This window comes from Zonotrichia leucophrys, chromosome 5 (genome assembly GCF_028769735.1).
Source record: "Zonotrichia leucophrys gambelii isolate GWCS_2022_RI chromosome 5, RI_Zleu_2.0, whole genome shotgun sequence".
NCBI lineage: Eukaryota > Metazoa > Chordata > Aves > Passeriformes > Passerellidae > Zonotrichia > Zonotrichia leucophrys.
Window position 1 is genome coordinate 1,993,678 of NC_088175.1, and position 20,637 is coordinate 2,014,314.

Here is a 20,637-nt window from a genome sequence, read left to right on the forward strand (position 1 = left end):
CAGCTGTTGGAAATGGTTAACCCCAGGCACAGCAGCAATATTGCCACCCAGGATATGTTCAGGCAGTAGTGCCTGTTTGGGTTGTCTGTTCTCCAGATCTGGGTAATACACAGAGGATGCCTTTGTGCCACCTGAGCCTGGCTGCAAGGGGAGCTCCCAGCAGACAATTTCAGCCTAATATTTGCTGAAACTCGAGCTTGGAGGCTTAGGCTGGCAAGGTTTAAACCTCCTGTGGAGCAGTGAGTGGATTATGTGCATTGTGGGTGTCAGACCTCTAGTGTTTGGGGCAGCGAAATCACAGCCCTGGAGGAAAGACAGTTTTTAATTAATTCTCTAGCTCCCTCTAAGTTACCTTTCAGCCCACAGGGTCTTGACAGACAGAACAAGGAATTTAGGGGGTGGAGTGATGCCTATGGCATTATATGCTCTGGAAAATACAGTGGCACTATTCACATATCTATTCTGTGGGGTTATTTGTGCATACAGGTGTACACACATTGCTCAAGGAGAGTTTAGTGCTTATACTTTCCTAATGATGGCCTTGCTAATGCCAACATTTAAGAAATTTAAGAAATTACTTTGACACATAGGAAGGGCTAAACCTTTTTGCAAAACTCTAGTTTGTACTAAAGCAGCTCTGTACACTGAACTTCTGCTTGGCCCTCAAAACTTACTTTTTAAAACTTCTCCTGCTTTATTCTTTGTGTTTTTTTTACCTTAGGAGATACACCAGAAAATTCTGCAACAAGAGCACCTTGTGGCATTACTCCAGGAAGAGACAGATTGTCCTGATGTGGATGAATTAAATAAGCAGCTTAAATGTGTCACTGATTTATTCAATAGCAAGAAACATGTGCTTCAGGATCACTTTATGGGTGTTTTGAATCGTGAGTGAACACATTTTAATTATTTGCCTTTACAGGTTTGACCACCTCAATGACTTAAAGGTTGTGCAAGTGTCTGAAACTGTTTTGATATCCCAAACTGCTTCAAGGTTCTGAGCAAGATAAAGATTTGCAGAAAAATCGATTTTGATCCCAGAAAGCCACTCAGACTGAATCAAAGTATTTCTTATTTTTACATTAAAAAAATTAGATAAAAGAAGTGTAAAACATAATTCAGGAACAAATGTCAGAGTATTTAATTTAAAAGTACAGAAATCCAATGTTTTAATTTTTTCCAGTTGTTTTTTATCTAAAATTATTTACAAGAATAAACAGTGTTATTACTCTTTGCTTTAAGCAGACAGAGGATTATGCAGGTGGGAAATCTGGCCCAAAGATAATCTCATGTCTTCAAATGTTTTTAAATAGTATTAATCTGTGTGGAAATGAGAAAAGTTTCCACTTAGGCTATTCCAGGTCTTGTTTACCCAAACTGCTGGGTGTGTTAGCTAATGTTAGCTAAGAAAAATAAGAGCTGCAGCATTTTCAGTCACATGTTCTGTAGTAAAAAGCAACCTTTGACAGTAGCACTGATAAATGTAATTGTAAATTGTCTGAAATCTTCATGTTGAACAGGATTTTCTTTTACAGAATGCAATTAATGAAAAAAATTGGAATGTCCCTTTTTTTTTCAGGTCAATGCAAGAATTTTAATGACTGGTTCAGCAGCACTCAGCTGTCTCTGAAGGACTGCTTTGAGCCCTCAGAAACAAAAGCCATACTGGAAGAAAGACTACAGAGGCTAAAGGTAAAGTATTAAAATATTGTAATTTCTAAAGCTGATTGTTCTTGCAGTGTTGCTCTTTTCACCTACAAGGCTATTCTTGGGACTGAATTCACCTGCAGTGGTTTTATAGCTGGAGGCTGGAAAAACATCTCATGTTACTTAAAGCATTAGGAAAATAAGGGCAGTGAAAATAAAACTTAATTGAAATGAAGTGTCAGTGTTTAGGTTCAGACAACTTGGGCAAGTGAGAGGCAGGACAGTAGCTGATGAAAATCAGTGGACCTTGACCAAGTACTTCAGTGTGCAAGGCTGCAGAAAATCAAATATGTAGAGAGTAGCATGAAGTTCTGACCCCCAATGGACTCAAATGTGAAAAAATTTGCATTTAATTTGTTGTAGCAAGATTTTCTCTCCAAATCAGACAGAATGAACAGAAAACAGATGGAAAAGCCACAACATCTGCAAGAAGCAATCACAGTTAAGCAGCAGAAGGAGATAGAGTGATGTCAGTGCTACATTTGGATGCTGCTTGCCTGTTTCTGTGTGTACCAGTTCTGTAGAGAAAACGAGTCATCAATTCCACTTTCTCCTTATTTTACAAACAGCAGCTTTTCCATTTACATGTGCAAGAGTCAGCAAACTGGGAATTAACATAAATTCTTTTTTAGGAACTGAAATTGCTGGGAAAAAAATACTGGTGGAGATAACAGGAGCTGAAAAGCTCTTGTAACATAAATATCTATTACACTACAGCAAATCTGACAAATGGATCTTGTGTTTGTGTTCTTTTTCAGCATTTCCTGACATCTGAGGGCAGAGATAGAGACATCCAAGAGGTTAAAGCTTTACTGAACAAAGTGAAGCCTTACCTGCCCAAAGCCAGCATTAACCACCTCAGCAGTCGTGTGAGGGATCAGGAGGCAGAGCTGCAGAGGTTGATCTCCAAATGTCAGAAAAGGGAACAGGAGCTTGGTGCCTCCCTCCAACATCTCAGCAGGTAGGGAGCTAATCTTGTGCCTGACATTTTAATCACAACTGGTATCAGATGATTCATTATTAAACAGCCATAGGGAATGGCAAGCAACCCTTCTTTTTACAATAAATGGTATTTTAATCAAATGTTTTGTTGTAAGTTCCATGTGGGTTGTTTTTTCAATTTCATAGCAGACCTGTATGGAAACTATGGACAATTTCATTGTCATGAACAGAGATAGTTAAAATTAGGCTTATGTTTAAAATATTGCTTGATCAGACATATTTCTGTTTATTTTTTTTAATAACATATGTTATTTTAATTTTATTTTAATAACATATTTCTGTCATTTTTTTAGCAAAACACTGCTGCCAGCAGGTTTTAGCCATATGATGCCTCTTGTTTTGACCTGAGTCTCTGTTTGTACCTCCTTTAGCCTTGAAGAAAGCAGCATGGCCTTGAAAGAATGGCTCTCTGCTCAGGAGGAAAAAGTGAAAGAGATCAATAAAGATGATACAGAACTTGAAGACATGTATAAAACACTATTAATGCAGAGGTATTGGGTTTTTTGGTCACTTTCTAAGAACTGTCTTCTAAACAAGATTGTTCCATGTTGTTACACCAAATGGATGTTGATTAATTATTTTATTTTTATTTTTCAGGAAACCATTTGACTCCCTGGCTCAGCTGTCAGATTCCTTGGAGGAGGCTGGGCTGACAGAATATGAAACCCTTTCAGAAGCCAGTAACCTTATCAGCAGGTACCATGCACTGATAACACGTGTCAGTGAAATGGCAGGGAATGCTGAGAGGCTTCCAGTGGAAGGACAGAATTTTGAAGACCTTGCCCAGGATGTTTCTTGCTGGATCAAAAAGCTTGAGGAGGCTCTTAATAAAATGAGTTTACAAGGAAGTGAATTGCCATCAGATGAAAGGATTAATCAGATAAAGGTATTGTGTTAAATATATTCCTTTTCACCTCAAGCTAATGCTTGATGAGTCAGTACCCCCTGAAAGACACTGCAACTGCTCATGGCCTGTAGTTTTGTCATTTGAGCATTTTTTTTATTTTTCAGCACAATATGAGTCTTCTTTGTAGAGAATAATTAATAAGTCAGCTTAATTGTCCCAGACTTTGAAAATTAGATGATCTATCTGTTTATGTGTTGACTATGTAATATATTAGAAGAAGACTTGAACAGCAGTGTGAAAAAAATAATGGTATGCCTTTTATTTTGTAACCAAAACCAATTGTATATGCACTGCTTCTGCTTCTTGTTTAATACAGGAAATCACAAATCTCAGAGATGAAGGTGAGGCCAAAATACAGAGCATGGTGGCTCTAGGAGCCACTGTATTGAGAAATGAGAAAAATAAGAAGCCAGAGGTTCAGCAGATGATTTCTGAGCTCCAGAAAAAGTGGGAAAACCTCTGTCAGCTGGCCACTGAATATAGCAGGTAATGTGGAATTTGCCAAGAGGCACTGGAGATCACTTACTGCTATATTGATTTTTTTTCTCTTCTTCCTGCATCCATCCAATTTACTTTCTGTTCTTTGGGGGCAGAACGAGGTACCCACACAAAGAGTTTTATTTCTGCAGAGTTGTGGAAGGGCTGGTCACAGTTTGGCCTGAATGGTCAGGTGGGAAAGAGCCAGAGATACTTTCTGGTGTGGCCATGAATAGCCAGAGAATGTTCTGTGTCCTCTTGTTATTACTGAGCTCTCAGTAAACCCAGCACAAGAGGTGCTCAGGAAGATGGAGCGTTGTGGCTATGTTGGGTCCAGCAGAGCAGAATGCAGAGCTTTCACACTGTTAAAGACAGGAAAGGAGGTGCTCTGCATGCCTGAAGAGATGCTCAGGACCTTGCAGGATCAGCCTTGTGAACAGCAGATACACCACAGGAACAACAGCAGTGAGGAGCTGGAGCAGGGAACTTGATGTGAGAGCACCTCACGTATGTGAGGCTGTGCTTTGTTTATTTGCCAAAAAATATGAGTCTTGAGGGGCAGAACCCAAAACAGTGGAGCTTTGTTTTTGTCCTCAATTATCCTGCTGTACTTTACAGAATTATATCCAGACTGTTTATTTGGATTTGTTTGTGTGGGATCATATTTTCCAATGTTGGCATTTAAGTTCCATCTGGAAGATATCTGAGCTCCATCACTAAATGTGAACATACAAATGTTACTTCTGTCTCATTTCATACTTCCTGTGGACAAATGCAGCCTGTTCACCTGCAGCAGATCAGCATGCATGCTTATAAAGCACACAAAGAGAAATCCAATGTAAAGGTCAGGCAAGTAATCACTGTATTGTACTCTCATACCCCATATTGTGTGTGCTGGTTTTGTTGTCTGTACCTCTAAAACACTCTCCCACCCAACTAAATGTGATGAATTTCTTCTACAGAACATTCCCTTTCAGGAGGCTGTCTTGGGAAGTCAAGGAAAGAAGATTCATAACCATATTGTAGTTTTTTTAACAGAATTTCTGCATTGAAAAGTAGAAGAGTAAAGAGCATGAGCATCTCAGATGCTGGAAACTGTGGGTTTATAGGTTAAGGTTTAAGAGGGTTAGTCATTTGTCCTGCATTTAAGTCCAGTTCATCTGCAATAACGTCAGTGTTTTTCATCACCTTGAAAATTCCAGTCGGATCAATAATTTAAAACCTGGGGAAAAAAGTGTTCAGTACACTCAAGTCCCTTCTAATGGTTGACTTGCTCACACTTTGACATTTTCTAGGTAATCAATACATTTGTTTTTTTGACACTATTAAACACAGCATTTTTTTCGTAGCCCTCAAGAGCAACTTCAGTGCAACAGGGAGCAATATGAGCAAAGCAAGGAAGATCTGAAACAGGCTCTAATGGAGCTGGAGAAACAGCAACAGGAGATTTTTGCCCTTCAGCCTGGTTTGGAGGAGAAGCAAGCTCAGCTGGCAAACTATGCTGACCTCCTGCAGAAAACAGAAGCCTTGACTTCCCAGTTTAGCAAATTGAAAAGCCAGGAGAATCTACAGGGCCACACTGTTGATCCCTGCTTCACAGAGGCAGAATGGTCAGAATTAAAGCACCAACATGAAAATCTGCTCAGCCAGCTCCAGGTTGGGACCTCACTCTCCTTCCTTTCATATTGCTTGCAGTTCTCACTGTTCAGCTATGGTGTCATTCAGGTGGGGAGGTTTTGGGTAAAGCTGGGAGTGGAGGAAATTCCTCTGAAAAAGGGCAGGGAATATCTCCCTCTCTCTCTTAGGGATAAATACTGAAACAAATGAGACCAAAGTAAATGTGAGGAACATTTAGTACCTGTATAAACAGATTTGGAAAGCTGTAATATGAAGCATTTTCTCTTACGTTCTTCAAGCCACAGTAGCTTTTCTTCCTTTGGGAAGGATGAATTTGGAAAACATTTGAAGGATTATTTTCCAGCATCTTGCTTGTTCTTGGTTTCACCCAAGGTGGTGCAAATTCCATTTGTACCCTGTGTGGCATTCTGTCTCTAATGTTTCACCCATTTTAAGAGAAAACATTCTTTTTACAAGTACATTTCTATGAAATGCCAACCCTTCTGTTTCCTGCTATTCATTAAAATTTTGTTCACGATGGAGTTCATGATGTGCTGGGAAGAAAGCAAAATGGTTTTGTGTTTAACATATGGATAGCCAGATATTCTATGGGAAAAAAGCAAATTTGTTGTGCTGGTGAGTCCTGGAAAAGCTGTAACAGTCTGTGGATGATTGTTTGAGGTAATGGTGGACTAATCCTAGAAACTCCTTGTTTCTCGACCATCATGCAGACATTGCAAAGCCCTGTTCAGGAGCACCAGCAGATTCAGGATATGCCAACAGACCTGAGCACTGAGCTGAAAACTGCCTCTGAGAAGCTTTCTGAGTGTGATGGTCCAGCAATGGAAGAACTATCAGTTGAGCAAAATCAGTTGAAATCACAGGTATGTTGCAGTTCCTGCATTATGGAGCCCATCACATCTGTAAAAGAGAACTACTCATGGTGTCAAACTAAAAAGCTATAAAACCTTTCTAAAATAAAAAGTATGTAATGTTCCTTTAATGAGATAACTGTGGGACTCAAACCACTCTTAATGAACTGGGGGGACCTTTACTATTGGCTGAACTTAAGGTTCATGAGGAATTGTCCTAGCTCAAGCACACAGGATTCTTCAGTTTGGTTGGTTAGGATTTTTGGGTTTTTTCTCTTGAGGCATAATGAGGAAAGAGATTATTAAATTTGATATTAGTAAGTGTCTTTAATTTAGCCAGTGTGAACAAAGTCAGTAAGCCAAGTTAATTTTTAAGAAGTGTCCTTCATGCATAAATAGACATTCTTCTACTCTTTGGGAAAGTGGAAATCAGTCTTGTAGCTGTGAGCATAGAGAGCTGCTGTAAGCTGAAATCATGGCTCAGATATGGATCACTGCAATTCCCTGTCCTTCAGAACTTGCTAAACCTCTAAGGAAAAAGGGAGAGGAGGTGAGGGGGGAATTACCTATTGAGAACTTGGAAGGGTCATCATGTAGCACCCTGTGTGCTATGGGATTATTTTTTAGCTTTTAGCTTCAGGTGTTCTCTGTGCATAAAAATGGCTGATGAAATTATTGGTTTGGTAATTGGCTTCCTGCAGCAAATAGGTCTACATGTACCTTTCAACACAGTTAGTTGTTCAAAACAAGTATTTATGATTTTAGAGGTTGAGTTTAGATCTTAACATTAGGTATATTGAGTGAAGATACTTTTCAAATAAAATGTTTTCTTCATGTTCAAAGGAACAACAGGGACCTCTTAGCCAAAGTGAAGACACGGCAAAGAAAAGTTTGGTTTTAGCAGAAACTGTTAAACAAAACACCTCTTCACCAGAACAGGAGTTTATTGAGGATGAGATGGAAACACTTCAGAGTGAACACAAAGAAAGATTGGAAGAAAGACTTGAAAATGTCAAGCAAAAGAAGGAAAACATTTTCAGTGAAGCCCTTGAGTTAAAAGATGAGTTTGGTAATGAAATCCAAAAGGAAGATAAGGCAGATACAATGCTGAAGAGAGAGACACAGATCACTTCTGATACTCAAATCTCTGCAGAGGAGACCCCCACAGCAGTGGAGCTGAAGGAGCCTTTGGAATTGAGTGATGTGAGTTTATTTGTTGACAGTAACAACAATGGAAAGCTGGCTAAAGAGACATCTCAAATGTCTTCTGTGTATTGCACCCTTAATTTCACTGAGGTTAAGCCTCCTGTAATACAAGTGTATAAATCAAAGAAGTGGAAGGAACTCTCATAACTTTTAATAGCAAGTCTGTAACAAGCCAATAACATATTTAAAACAGCAGTTTACCTTTTAAATACAATTCCATTTAAATGCATGTCACTTTCTCTTGCCACTTAATAGAGCAGATATCCTCAGACAGGACACAAAGAGAAGTTAAAGAGATGGGAAAATTGCAGATGAACCTCTCTGCCTAAGAGCTTTGAGAGCTTCTCTTAAACTAGAGAGACTTGTTTAGAACTGCAGCACAGTGTTTGTCCTGTTTGTTTTCAGAGAGAATAATTTTTACCATTCAGAGATTTGATGTTAAAATACAATTTTATGGTAACACAAACAGATTTTCTTTTCTATCACTTCTCTTAGGGTCAAGATGTAAATGGAAATATGTCTGAGAAAGAGAGGCAGAATGCTCCAGTTTTGAAGGAAAGCAGTGTAGTGTCAGACAGCCCATTACAGGATATCCATCACAGCAAGGACAAACTGGGGCAGGCTGTTCAGGTACCTGACAAATGTGTTTTAATATAAGTCTGTGTATGTGTGAAATTGATATGTAATCCCTTAAAATTTCTTGGCTTATGGAGGCATGTTTTCCTTATCTGATGAAAGGAATCACAAATTATATTTTCTCCAAATCATCCCCTCAGGATGCAGGAAATCAAAATGATGGTCTCTGCAAACCCCCAGGGCTTGGACCCACTTTGTCCATGATGCAGAATCTACCTGTGATTTCCTAAAATCCATCACAGAATGGTTTGGGTTGGAAAGGGTGCTCAAGTTCATGTAGTTCCAACACCCTGCCATGGGCAGGGACACCTTCCACTACACCAGGTTGCTCAAAGCCCCATCCAGCCTGGCTTAGAACATTCCCAGGAATGAGGAATTAAAGAGGTTTCATCACTGCAGGTAGTGAGAGGTCACTAACCTGGAACTGCTGATTTTTATGGGACCTCAGGACATTGACATTGTAAATGGCTTGTAAAAATGTAAATGTAAATGTGTGCAAAGCTAAGGGAATTATTTGAAGTATTCCCTCATTGACCTGACCATGGAGAGATGACCATCAAAATATCACAGTGGGAACTGTCCATACTGGAATTTCTGGGGAAGATGCAAGCTCAGTAGTTACCAAATGTGTCTAATCAGAAGCTTCTAGAACTGTATTAAAAATCCTGTGAGCAGTTCCTCCTGTTTACCCTCTTCTGAAACTGCATCAGAGTGGGTAAGATCCCACTCTGGGATGGCAAACTGCTCTAAGCAGGGGCTTCCAGCTCTCTGGGTTTGGGTTACCTCAGCATTTTCCATCATTCATTAAGCTAAACTGAAGATAGAGTAGACAGATTGTGGAGTGGGAAGTTTCTGAGCAAATTTGGTACTGTGACTTTCACTGGTTGTAAACATTTTGCATTTCTCAAATCAGGAGGAGGCTGATAAGGAGAACCCAGATATGGACAGAGCTGACAGGTTCCAAGAGGATGTTCTGGACAGTGCAGTTCTGGGTGGTGAGGCAGAACTGGAAAGACCTCAGGATGATGTTGGTATTGAAGGTGATGAATCTAGGAAAAAAACCCATCCAGCACAGGTAACTGGCCATGAGATTACACCAGAGGGATTGAATTTGGGGGTGTTTGTATCCAGTTCAGTTGCTGTGGGAATGATACTACGAAGAAATGAGTGACAAAAGCCCCAGGTTTGCACTGAGCTGCTTCAGTCTGATGTGTTACTTCGTATGTGGTAACTCACTCAATTCTTTCCTGTACATTCAAAATTAGTGTAGAGGGAGGTTTTTTTCTTTAGTGATTGGCTGAGGATCATTCCAAGGGATATTGCATTTCAAGTCACCTGGATGTATTGTGAAATCTGCTGACCATTTTGCTTGAATACTGTTGTTGTGCTTGACTTGCTTTCCAGATTTCTTATTTACGTATTTACTTTGCATGTGTGAGGATACATTTGAGATGCCCTGTGTGGTGCACCCTGGTACAAGGGGAATTTTGACACCCAGAGCAGTGTTTAGGAGTTGGAGCCAGAATGAGTGGGAAGAGGCCAAGTTCCTGTTGGAGATGAAAAGGCTGACAGGGGTGTTGTTGCTGTCATCCCCTCCCTGAAGAGGGGAAGTGTTACAGAGCCAGACTCTTCTCAGAATTTCAATTTTAGCAAATTCTGAAACCTCCATCCACCAAATCTCCAGGTTACCCACAGGACTATCCTGCCTGAGTTTCTAAACAGACAATTCTGTCTACAGTACAATTCCTCAGGAAAAAGCTAAACCTTTAAAAAATACATTCAAGACTGTCCAGGAGCACATAATTCAAGGTCCCTGCTTAGAATAATGAAATGTGAACAGTGTAGGTCAGAACACTTGGCAATTTATTCTAAAAATTTATAACAAAATTACAGCACTGCTTCTTATAAGTGGTTTCCTTTGCAATAACCTTGCTCACAGTAAATTATGAGGTGTAATTATGGTTTTCCTCATCTACCTATAATTATGGGCTTCATAACTTTCTCATCTCAAGCACTGTAATTACCACTTGGCAGGTTTGATTAGAGCTTTTTGATTACTGGTTGCTTTTGTTTTTCTTACACCAAAAGGAGGAACCTGGTGATGTTGAGAATCAATCATATAGAGAAGATGAGGAACAGGTTCAAGAGAAGCTGTGCCAGAAGGGTCAAGTCCTGGAATCTGCAGCAGCTGAGCAGGATAGTCTGGGATTGAATCCCCCAGCTCCTGCACATGAGGTAACCCACAGACTGTTATTTCAAGTGAAATGTGCCAGTTTTGAATTTTTGTTCCCACCTGGCCCTCAGCTGAAGTTGTTTTATAAGAAGAGACAATTACTCACATCAAAATCAAGACCATTGCATGTGGATCTTATTTATGTCCATGATAGTTTTGAACTTCATCCAAAGTGCTTGCCACATCATAATTTTCTGTGGCTCTGTTCAAAAGAGAGTTCACTCTAGTTTTTAGAGCCATCATAATCAATCTTTATGATATTTAGAGTTTCTCTTCAATCTGTTAAGCAGCACAAACTTCATTTCATGTTATTACAGTCAGCTATGAAGGCTTTGCCATTGTAAGGAAGGCAGATCAGAGAACTGAAATCCAAGGGTGATCCAGCATAAGAAAATAAATGAAATAAAGTAGAGAAAGGATAAGGGATTCAAGTTGAATTAATGGCAAGTTACATTACTGAATGACTTTACCAAGTCTGCTCTTGTTTAAGAGTAAAGGAATTACATCACAAGTGCCCTGTGACTGTTGGACACCACATTCCTAATTTGAAGGTAGGGCTGAATCTAATCTTCCTTATAGGCAGGTCCACAGCTGACCTGTCCATGGGCAGGTCTTGCCTGGGACTTGCAGATCTGCAAAATCTCCCAAGGGTCTTGGGACTTTGAAGAAGTCCCTGCTGACTGGAAGCTGGCAGTGTTATTTCTATTTACAAAAAGGGTGTGAGGGAAGATGCAGTAAGTTACAGACTTGTTAGAGTAACCTCAGTTCCTGGGAAAGTTATGGAGGTCATGCTGGGTACTACTGAAAAGCATTTAAGGAGAAATGCAATCATCATAGAATCATTTAGGTAGAGAAAGACTTCAAATACCATCAAGTCCAACCATTAACCCAGCACCAAGCTCACCACTAAACCATGTCCCCAAGTGCCACAGGGACATCTCTTTTAAATCCCTCCAGGGATGGAGACCCACCACTGCCCTGGGCAGCCTGTTCCGGTGCCTGACCCCCCTTTCAGTGAAGGAATCTTTCCTAAATCCAGTCTAAACCTCCACTGGCACAGCTTGAGGCCATTTCTCCCTTTCCTGTCACTTGTTACCTGGGAGCAGAGACCAACCCCACTCAGCTACAGCATCCTGTCAGGGAGCTGTAAAGAGTGATGAGGTCTCCTCTGAGCCTCCTCTTCTCCAGGCTAAACCCCAGACTTGTGCTCCAGACCCTTCCCCAGCTCCACTGCCCTTCTCTGGACACACTCCAGCACCTCAAGGCCTTTCATGCAGTGAGGGGCCTGAAACTGGACACAGAATTTGAGTGCAGCCTCCCCTGGCTGTATCCATGGAAGCAGTGTGCATTGAGAACATCACACAAACAAGCAAAACAAGTACACAGCAAGGTTTTTCTAAAAGTCAGGACACTTCTCTGTGTCTTTTGATGTGTTGATATTTCAATCTGGTGAAGTGGATTTCCTCCTTTCTGTGTGATAGCTTAGCTGAGTTTTAATGCTTACTTCAGTTCTATGGCACTCCAAAGTCTCTTGAGATTAAATCTTATGTTTGAATTGATACAACTGTTATGGTTATGTACACAGAGAAATTGAAAAGTTCTCCAACTGACTACTTCATGAGTGGCCTCTTCAGTTTTGACTGAAAATAACCAAGAGTTCAAATGAAGAGAACTATTCTTCTCTGAGAATGTGTACTATGTGCTGTATCTTTCCCACACTTGAAAGCAGATATATTTTGCATAGCTCATGACCCATGAAGGGACAGATGACAGTGACAGCTTACAATGATAACTGGCTGTTTCTAGTAAAACAGTGTCCAAAGTAGTAATACATGAAGTTTATCAGACAAGAATCTTTTCACTGCTGATTTTAGATGTTAGTACCATGGAGAAGCTTACACTGCAGTAATAGCTGTGTATTTGTATGCATTCACTCATATAAATTTTATACATGGAACAGATCATCAAATAGGTATGGGATCATCACAGACAGGTACTCGGAGAAGGGAAATGCAGAAAAAATTCTAAGGGATCATCATGTGATCCAGCTAGCCTGGGACCTTTCGTTTCTGATGCTGTCTGCAATAGCTGAAGGTGATGTTAAACCTGGCCCCAGCCCAAGTGACTTGTCCTTCTGTCATGGGAATCCCAGGCAGTGCCAGGGACTGGCTCTGGAGCCTCCTGATCCCTCCCCACCCTGATTGAGACATGACTCCCTACTGCTCTGATCTCACCCCAGATTTTGGATAGCACTTGTGCCAGTGGCAGCCATGGCTTAGTGTCACAGCCAGGCTGCTTCATGCATGAGCTGCCCTGTGAAGAGCTGAAGAGCTGTCCTGGTGAAGGACACAGCAGAGTTGTCAGGACAGGTGCTGAGCAGAAGGAATGTGGGTGTGAGGAGAGGATAAAGTTCATGAATATGTAAGGAACAGAGAAGACACAACAGGCCTCTGAATTTACCAGCAGAGGTGGTGGGTGCAGGGAGGATGTTATTTGAAGGTGAGGATGCCAGAGTTTTGCTAGAAATGATGGGCAGAGATTTCAAAGCCACCTGAGCAGTGCTGACAGGAGGGGGTGACTGCAGGGATGGGGGACAGTGATGGAGTTTCCACTTTCTGGGTCCTGACTGATCCACAGAGGCTGTGGGGGAAACCACAGCAGGGTTTAACAACCCCAGCATGGCCTAAACATGTGAACAAAGTGCTGCAGTCAGAAAACTTATTGGTTTAGACCCTTCAGCAATAAGAATCTTGTTTTGTGTTGTAGGACACAGGTGCAGAAGTGGTTGTCCAGAAGGAACTATTTCCTGCAGTGCAAGTAAACAATGAATATTTTGAAGAGGAACAAAAGGTCAATGAGCTGAAAAATGAAGTGGCTGAACTGGATATGGTGCTTATAAATGAACAACTAAAAGAGCTGGAGGTATGGAAACTGCAAAGCCATTCCTCATTTTTAATGTAGTGGTACACTGGCAGAATTGTGATTCCCTTGGCAAACCAAAGCTGTTGCCCACAGCCTCATCTGAGTTTTAACTGCACAGCTAATCAGTTTGTCTGCAGACACCATGCCTTGATGCATGTCCATGTAAATCCCACAGCTTGTACTGCTCTTCCAGAGTGCAGTGATACACCTAGGACTGCTTCCATGATGTGCTCCTTTGCTTGTGGATGGGCAGGAATATGTTTGTAGGTGAATCAGTATTTAGCTGTATTTTGTGTTGAAAGCTGAGAGTCTTTAAGATCATCCTTTAATACCTTCTCTCTCTGGGGTGGGCTTGATTGTAGAATTTAAAAACTGAGCTGGAAACGTGGAAAGCAAAGTCTCTGTGCCATGGTGAAGGAGCAACTCCCAATGGAACAGGATCAAACAGAGCAGAGCTGCAAAGCACAGAGCCCTGCTGGGACAGGCTGCTCCAGGAACTGGAAGCTGTTAAGGCAGTGAAGCAACAACAGTGCTGTTTAATTAATGAATACCAGAAAAGTCTTTCTGCTGCACAGTCCTCCATGAAAAATTTGTCAACAGAAAAAGATAACATAAAAATGTAAGTACAGTGGAGGGGTTTGGTTAAGAGGTTGCGCAACAAATATGATTCTGCACTGAATTTTGTGACATGCTTCAGTAATGCTCAGACAAGAGTATGGAGTTATATCCACTTCAAGAGAACTCTTAAGGGTTTGTAAGTTTGTGAACAGACTTAAGCAGAAGAATTTCTGGTGGCTCTCTGCTATCCTTAAACAACATCTAATCTCTTTATTCTTTAGGCAAAACAAAGTAGTTGCTGGGCTAAAAACCTATAAAAATCCATCTTAAAATATATATTTTTTTTAATGTGGCAGATGTGAAACACTCATTTTTCTTTAGGGACTCGTTAATTCTAGTTTTTTATTTTAAATGCAGCATCTCTTTATTCTGAAAACTAACCTTACTTGATAGGAAAAATTCCATGGCAGTAAGTAAAGTCTACATTACCAATTCAGAGGTAACCAATGCGCAACAAATATTTACTGTGTTTTGTGAGTTCGTCTTCAAAATGCAGAACTAGTTTGTCATGGTAATGTACCAAAATATTTTGAAAACATTTAAAGCTTATGAAATTGTTAATTTACAGCAAAGAGATTTGAAAAACATAAAAAAATCCATCTGCTAAATGTATTTCAGGTGGGCATTTTAAAATACTTGTGTAAATAGAAGATAAATAGATTCATTTGGAAGAGTTTACCTTGCATGAATGGAAATTTCTCAGGTTTTTTATAACCAAGTTTTATCTTCATTGTCAACCAGAAATTATTATAAAATGCTAATTCACTTAGAGATGATGTTACGTTCTTGCTGATTTTTAAAATGAGAGCTACATTCTTGATTAGTAGACACTGCAATTTTAGAGAATATAAAGTAGAACATATCTTTTTTGCACAGATATCTATGAATAGTGAGTGCTCTACAGATAAGCAAGAAATAATGATACTACAAGGGTGGTTGGGGAACTCCTAAGAGAACACAGAGATATGTGTGATTAAGTGAATAAAGTTAGTGAATTGTGCTCTAAACAGTAAAATTTGTTTTTAAAAAGTCTGTGTAATAAGGAGAATTCATTATTTTTAAACACTACTCATGTTTTTGCCAGGGGTCCTATGAACAACACAGTTCTTCTGGAGAAAATTAAGGCATGCATAGAGTCCTTACGGAAAGAAAGAGATGTCTTAAACCAGCTGCAAAGCCAGCAAGAAGTTTTATCTCAGCATTTGACATGCATGGATAAAGTGTTGACAGAGAGCCAAATGAGGCAGCTGGAGCACTGGTGGCAGCACATGGAACAAGCAGTGCAAAAAAAACATGATCAGGTTGTGGCAGAAATTGATGAATTTAACCTGCTTATGAACAAAGCACGGGATATCCAGAGGCTGATACAGGAACAGTATTTGCAAGCAGAGTTACATTCCTCAGCTGCAGGAAAAGCCAAAGACCCTCTCGTTTGGACCACAGAGCTACAGGACATTAAACATGGTCTTTCTCTATTAAAAAGGAGGATTGAGCTGCAGATGAAAAGAATTTGGAGTGATCAAGAGAAGGTGGCTTTGGAGAACTCTATACAGGATTTGCAGAGCAAACTGGAAGCGTTATCAGCACAACAAACTCCTCAAGAGGATATTCAGACCACTGGTCCTGCTCTCATGAAACATGAAATGATGAAGAGGCTGAAAGAAAATATTTCCTGGGTCAAAGACTCACTGTCCCATCTTGATCAGAAAGCAGCACTTTTCCCCAGTGATGTCAAATCACAAATCAGAAATTGTCAGCTTATGAACACAGACATCCTGAACAGAGAGCCTGTGATTCTATCCCTGGATTATGGGCTCCAGCACATCCTTCCCAGCTTGGAGCCAGAGGAGGGCTCTGATATGACCTTCCTTTTACAAACACTGAAGAATTCATACAAGGCTCTTGTTTTAAAATCTGCTCAAAGATTGCAGCACTTGGAGCTCCAGCTGGAGGAGAGGCAAAGACTCACTGCAGAAATAGACAAAGTTCACTCTCAGCTTTGCAAAGCTGAGCTGATGACCAGGCCTGACCCAAACCAAAACAGCAGCTGCTCAGAGCTGGTGAGCCAACAAGGCATTCTGAAGGAGATGCTAAAGGACATACAGGAAATAGAAGAGCTTATCTCATCCCACTGCAAAGAGAGTCAGGTCACAGCTGGGCAGCTGAGCCTGTCTGAACAACTCTTCTTGATTGATCAGTTAAGGAGTCTGAAGAACAGAGCAAGGAAGACACAGAGGCAAATTCAAAGTAAACTTCATGAAGTAGAACAAAAGACAGCCGTCTCCAGAGAGTTTGCTGAAGGAATAGCTTCATTGCAGCAGCATCTTGATGACCTGCAGGATGGTGAAATGAACCTGAAAGATGGTGAATTAGTAGGTGCCAAGCAGGGGCTGAAGGACAAATGCAAAGCACTGAAAGAAAAAGTGTTGGCTTTTCAGTCAGGTTTGTCACAAGTAATGAAGTACAAGGAAATATTTGAATGTGTAGGTCTGAAGTGGGACTCACTGCAGCTGGATGAATTGCAAACTAAATTTTCTAAAATTAAAAACAAAATTAAAGAGAACATAATACACTTGGAAAATATTGTTAGGGAATGGGATAAGATTCAAGGATTGCTAGATGAGATCCAGACTGTGACATCCACTGTAAGAAAAGAAGCTAATATCCTAAATGATAGCTCCAGCTCTTCTCCTGCTGAGAATGTCATATCTGCACAGATTCTATTGCAGGCAGTTCAACAAATCTTATACTTAACCCAGGAGGCAGCAAATCAAATAAACAAAAATGAGGTGTTTGATTCATCATTCAAAGAATCTAAGAGGAAAGAAATAAAGAGCCTGGAGAAAAACGTTGAGGAATTAAAGCAGTTTCTTCAAAACTTGGTCTCTGGGCTACAGAGTGTAAACAAGGAAGGTAGCCAGGATGAAGCAGAAAATATATTCCACATCATAAGGCATATTCAATTAGAACTCCAGCAGCCACTTGTGATAGACATAAATACAATGCAGGATGAAAAGCTGCGATGGGAAGCAATTCAGAATATGATGGAAGGGAAGTTTTCTGCTCTTAAATGTATAATGGAAAAAGAGAGGGAAAAACAAGAAGAGAAATCTCCTCCTGCTGCTACAGAATTAGAACCACTGCAAGGCTGTGAAGCACAGCTGAAGGCAGACATTGCTGCCCGTGTTGTAAGTATATTCAATGAAAGTGAAGCATTGACGTATGCCTTTCCCCAAGAATTAGATTAGGTGTCTGTGACTGTGGCATTTTTGTTTTTCATGACTCACATCCTCATTTATTCTAACACCTGAATTGCCCTGTGATCATCTCCACATTGGTGGATAGGATGGGAACCATGACAGAAACTAAGGATACAAAGAAAGTTGTGTTCACTTTGATTATAATCAATCAGTGGGGATTAGCACAAGAAGGGAATGGTAAAGAGGAGGAAGGAAAAGGCTGTGTTGAAATATTCAGCTGAAGAGAGACTGGGTGCAGTCATCTTGAGAGATAACATTTTCAATAGTGAGAATGATAAAAAATCCAAGCACCTTGTTTCTACTATAGGGAGAACCTTTAGCAGCTGGGAGTGACCAAGAGGATTAAAGCACGGGTCAAGCCAATGTGATCAGGAATGGTGAACATAATTCCTGTTCTGAGGGCAGCAAACACATGGATTACAGCACAGCTCTGTGACTGCACAAGTAACAAATGTGTTTGCCACATGTCCTCCCTCACCTCCTCAGGCAGTTGGTCTCAAACACAGCCAAGTGTAAAATTTTAAGACCATGTGGTGATCCAGAGGAGCACAGCAGCATTATTTTATTGTTCCTTTCTCTTTTCAATGCTTTCAGAATGCTCTGGAGGAGGCGTGCAGGGCTGGTGAGCTTTACACCAAGGCCCTTCAGAGGGCTGCCAGGTTCCTGGAGGACTGTGAAGCTCCAGCCCAGGATGCTGCAGATGCAGCAGAGCTCTGTGGCTCAGGGGAGATCTGCCAGACTCCACACTGGAAAGAGGAAGAGTTCAGCTCTGCAAAGGCTGACTTAGAAAACCTGCACTCCAAGCTGAAAAACCTAGTGAAGCCAGAAGACCAAGCATGTCTGGATGGTGCTGTGAGAGAACTGGTGGAAAGGAGTTTGGCATTAAGCAAGAAGGCTCAAAGAAAGGAAGCTGATGAGCAGAGGTGGGTCTCTGAGATCTCCATAGATCTTGTCCCTTATTGTGAGAAACTTGACCAAAAATAAATCCAGTGTTGTTTCTGCTCTGATAGAAATTCAGGTGGTCAGAAATTCCAGCAGCAGGAAGGGTAAGCATTCCTTGTTGTTCTCAGGTGTGGTTGTTAAAGAAGGGAAATTGCCAGACAAAAGCTATATTGCTACTAATTTACAGTGCAGTCACTTCTTGTATATTGCAAAATGTGGAGCCTGAGTGGGAGTCATAGAGTGCCAGAATAAGAAGAAAGCACATTTCTAGTCTGTAGTGCAGTGCTGGTGGAGGTCAGAATAGTTTTCTGAGGGTCCCTAATTCATGTCTTCCATAGGCTGTTCTGATAGCTTGGGAAGGTAAAACCCAAACAAGGCACTGGCTGTGGTTTCCTTTCTTCAGATACAGAAGAAATCTGGAGGGCCTTCAGATACATGCAGAGAAAAAGTTTGGGGGAGAGAGTAAAGAATTTTTAAACTGCTTGATCATGTTCCAGTGATCAGTACCTCAGGGATCAAACCTGAAGTGTTTACCAAATGCTGTCTGACTATAACTTGGAAACAGTCAGGACTAGTAGTTCAAAAGGTTTTTTTAAAACTTTTATTCTGTTGGGCATTGTTGTTGGAGAGAGGAACAATAACAACAACAGTTTTTAATTGATCCATTCATTGTTTCATGCAGGTATTTTGAAAAACACAAAAGCTACACAGAAACCAAAGATAAAGTGTGTGATAATCTTAAGAAACTGGAAAAGATGCTTAGACAGTCTTTGTCTAAGATTCCAGTGTCTTATAAAGAAGCTTTGGAGCATTTGGAAGACAGCAAGGTAAGAAAGGCTCTGAAGAAGTTGAAAAGCTCATGCAAAACTAATGCAGCTATGTAATACCATGTGACATCATAGTAGGGAGAAGTGGAATTCTTTATCCTATATTTATGTATGTGTAAAACCATAGAATATATTAATGTATTAATATATTTATAATATTTTTAAAAGACCAGTAGTACTATATTTATAATCTTGTATAATAGACTATGTGAGATGAGTATATCTTACTGCTCTAGAAATGAGACATTTTATTTACTCCATCTTTCTCCACAGTCTTAGCCAACAGAACTCCCTCATTATGACCATATTTTACCAGCTCAGTGCAGTGATTGCCATTTTCCTAGAGGATCCTGGACATGTTACTGAATACTTCATTAGTACTCCTGAGTGCAGCATTTTATTTATTGATGTGTTTGTTTTTCCTGTAAGGTTTTAGTGTCCAGCATTGACTCTGCTGAAGAGGATCTGGTGAAGCTGAGGCAGATCTCTGGAGAGATGATGAGGTTGTGCAGAGGAAGTGACAGAGCCCTGGGCAGGATTGTTGCAGTGCTGTGGGAAAACTGGCTGGGTTTGCTTGAGGCAGCCAAAGGGCTGGAAATTACCTGTGAAGAACTAAAGCAGGAATGGAAATTCATCAATGAAGAGGTGAGTTGTTCAACATCTGTTAGTTTGGGGGGAAGTCGAGATGGGACTGTGAGAACAATGGTCTGTAAAGGGCTGAGATCAGGGCAGAACATGATTTCCCACCCTTTCTTGAACCCAAAGTCAGAAAAGGTGAGGATATTTATTCAGTCCTCTGAACCCAGAGCAGCTCTGCACAGGGTTATGTGCTTTGTTAAAGCAAACTCAGAGGTTTTGTCCCTCTTCAAAGGTTCAGGTTCTGACTGTGTAATTCCCAGGAGTTAGTCACCCGTGTGAGCAAATGAACAATGTAACTTCAGGTGGTGGAACAAAAAAGCACTTTATCTCATGCTCTGCCATGGTGTTCACTTAGCTGGAACGAGAAACAATCATTCTGGATAAGCTCCAGGAAGAACAGCCAGAAAGCCTTAAAGAGAAGGAAAAGGCCACCAGAGAGGAGCTGGTGGAGTTACTCGATTTTGTGAACTCATTTGAAGAAAACATCAACCAGCAGCAGCTCCTCTTGCTCTTGCTTCTGCACCGGATAAGAAACATCCTGAATGCCCCTGAAGATGCTGAGGGGGAGGCTGCCCTCCCTGCCCTGGCTGAGATAAAGGCAATGCAGGAGCGCTGTAAGAAGTAAGTGGTGAGAAATTTCTGTCGAAGGTATGAGAAAAGCACAGGATTTTACTGGATAGCAAAGAATACCTGAAAGCTGGAATGCAGTTAAAATGACAATAAATGCTCTCCTGGGTCAGACCAATGCTCCATCTCACCCGTCTGCTGTCTC

At 40.8% G+C, this 20,637-nt stretch overlaps 1 protein-coding gene across 1 annotated transcript in view; it reads left to right on the plus strand.

Moving 5' to 3' along the window:
* The window catches only part of SYNE2 (spectrin repeat containing nuclear envelope protein 2), a 175,740-nt gene that overhangs the window by 61,366 nt on the left and 93,737 nt on the right, over window positions 1–20,637 (plus strand). Inside the window, exons 36-54 of the mRNA XM_064713480.1 lie at window positions 722–887; window positions 1,580–1,692; window positions 2,466–2,668; window positions 3,081–3,200; window positions 3,307–3,595; window positions 3,933–4,102; window positions 5,443–5,749; window positions 6,442–6,594; window positions 7,426–7,785; window positions 8,284–8,418; window positions 9,338–9,499; window positions 10,513–10,659; window positions 13,424–13,579; window positions 13,942–14,198; window positions 15,282–17,385; window positions 18,052–18,380; window positions 19,082–19,226; window positions 19,656–19,871; window positions 20,221–20,486. Coding sequence (XP_064569550.1) covers window positions 722–887; window positions 1,580–1,692; window positions 2,466–2,668; window positions 3,081–3,200; window positions 3,307–3,595; window positions 3,933–4,102; window positions 5,443–5,749; window positions 6,442–6,594; window positions 7,426–7,785; window positions 8,284–8,418; window positions 9,338–9,499; window positions 10,513–10,659; window positions 13,424–13,579; window positions 13,942–14,198; window positions 15,282–17,385; window positions 18,052–18,380; window positions 19,082–19,226; window positions 19,656–19,871; window positions 20,221–20,486 — 5,798 coding nt within the window. The remainder of the gene's footprint in view (window positions 1–721; window positions 888–1,579; window positions 1,693–2,465; window positions 2,669–3,080; window positions 3,201–3,306; window positions 3,596–3,932; window positions 4,103–5,442; window positions 5,750–6,441; window positions 6,595–7,425; window positions 7,786–8,283; window positions 8,419–9,337; window positions 9,500–10,512; window positions 10,660–13,423; window positions 13,580–13,941; window positions 14,199–15,281; window positions 17,386–18,051; window positions 18,381–19,081; window positions 19,227–19,655; window positions 19,872–20,220; window positions 20,487–20,637) is intronic.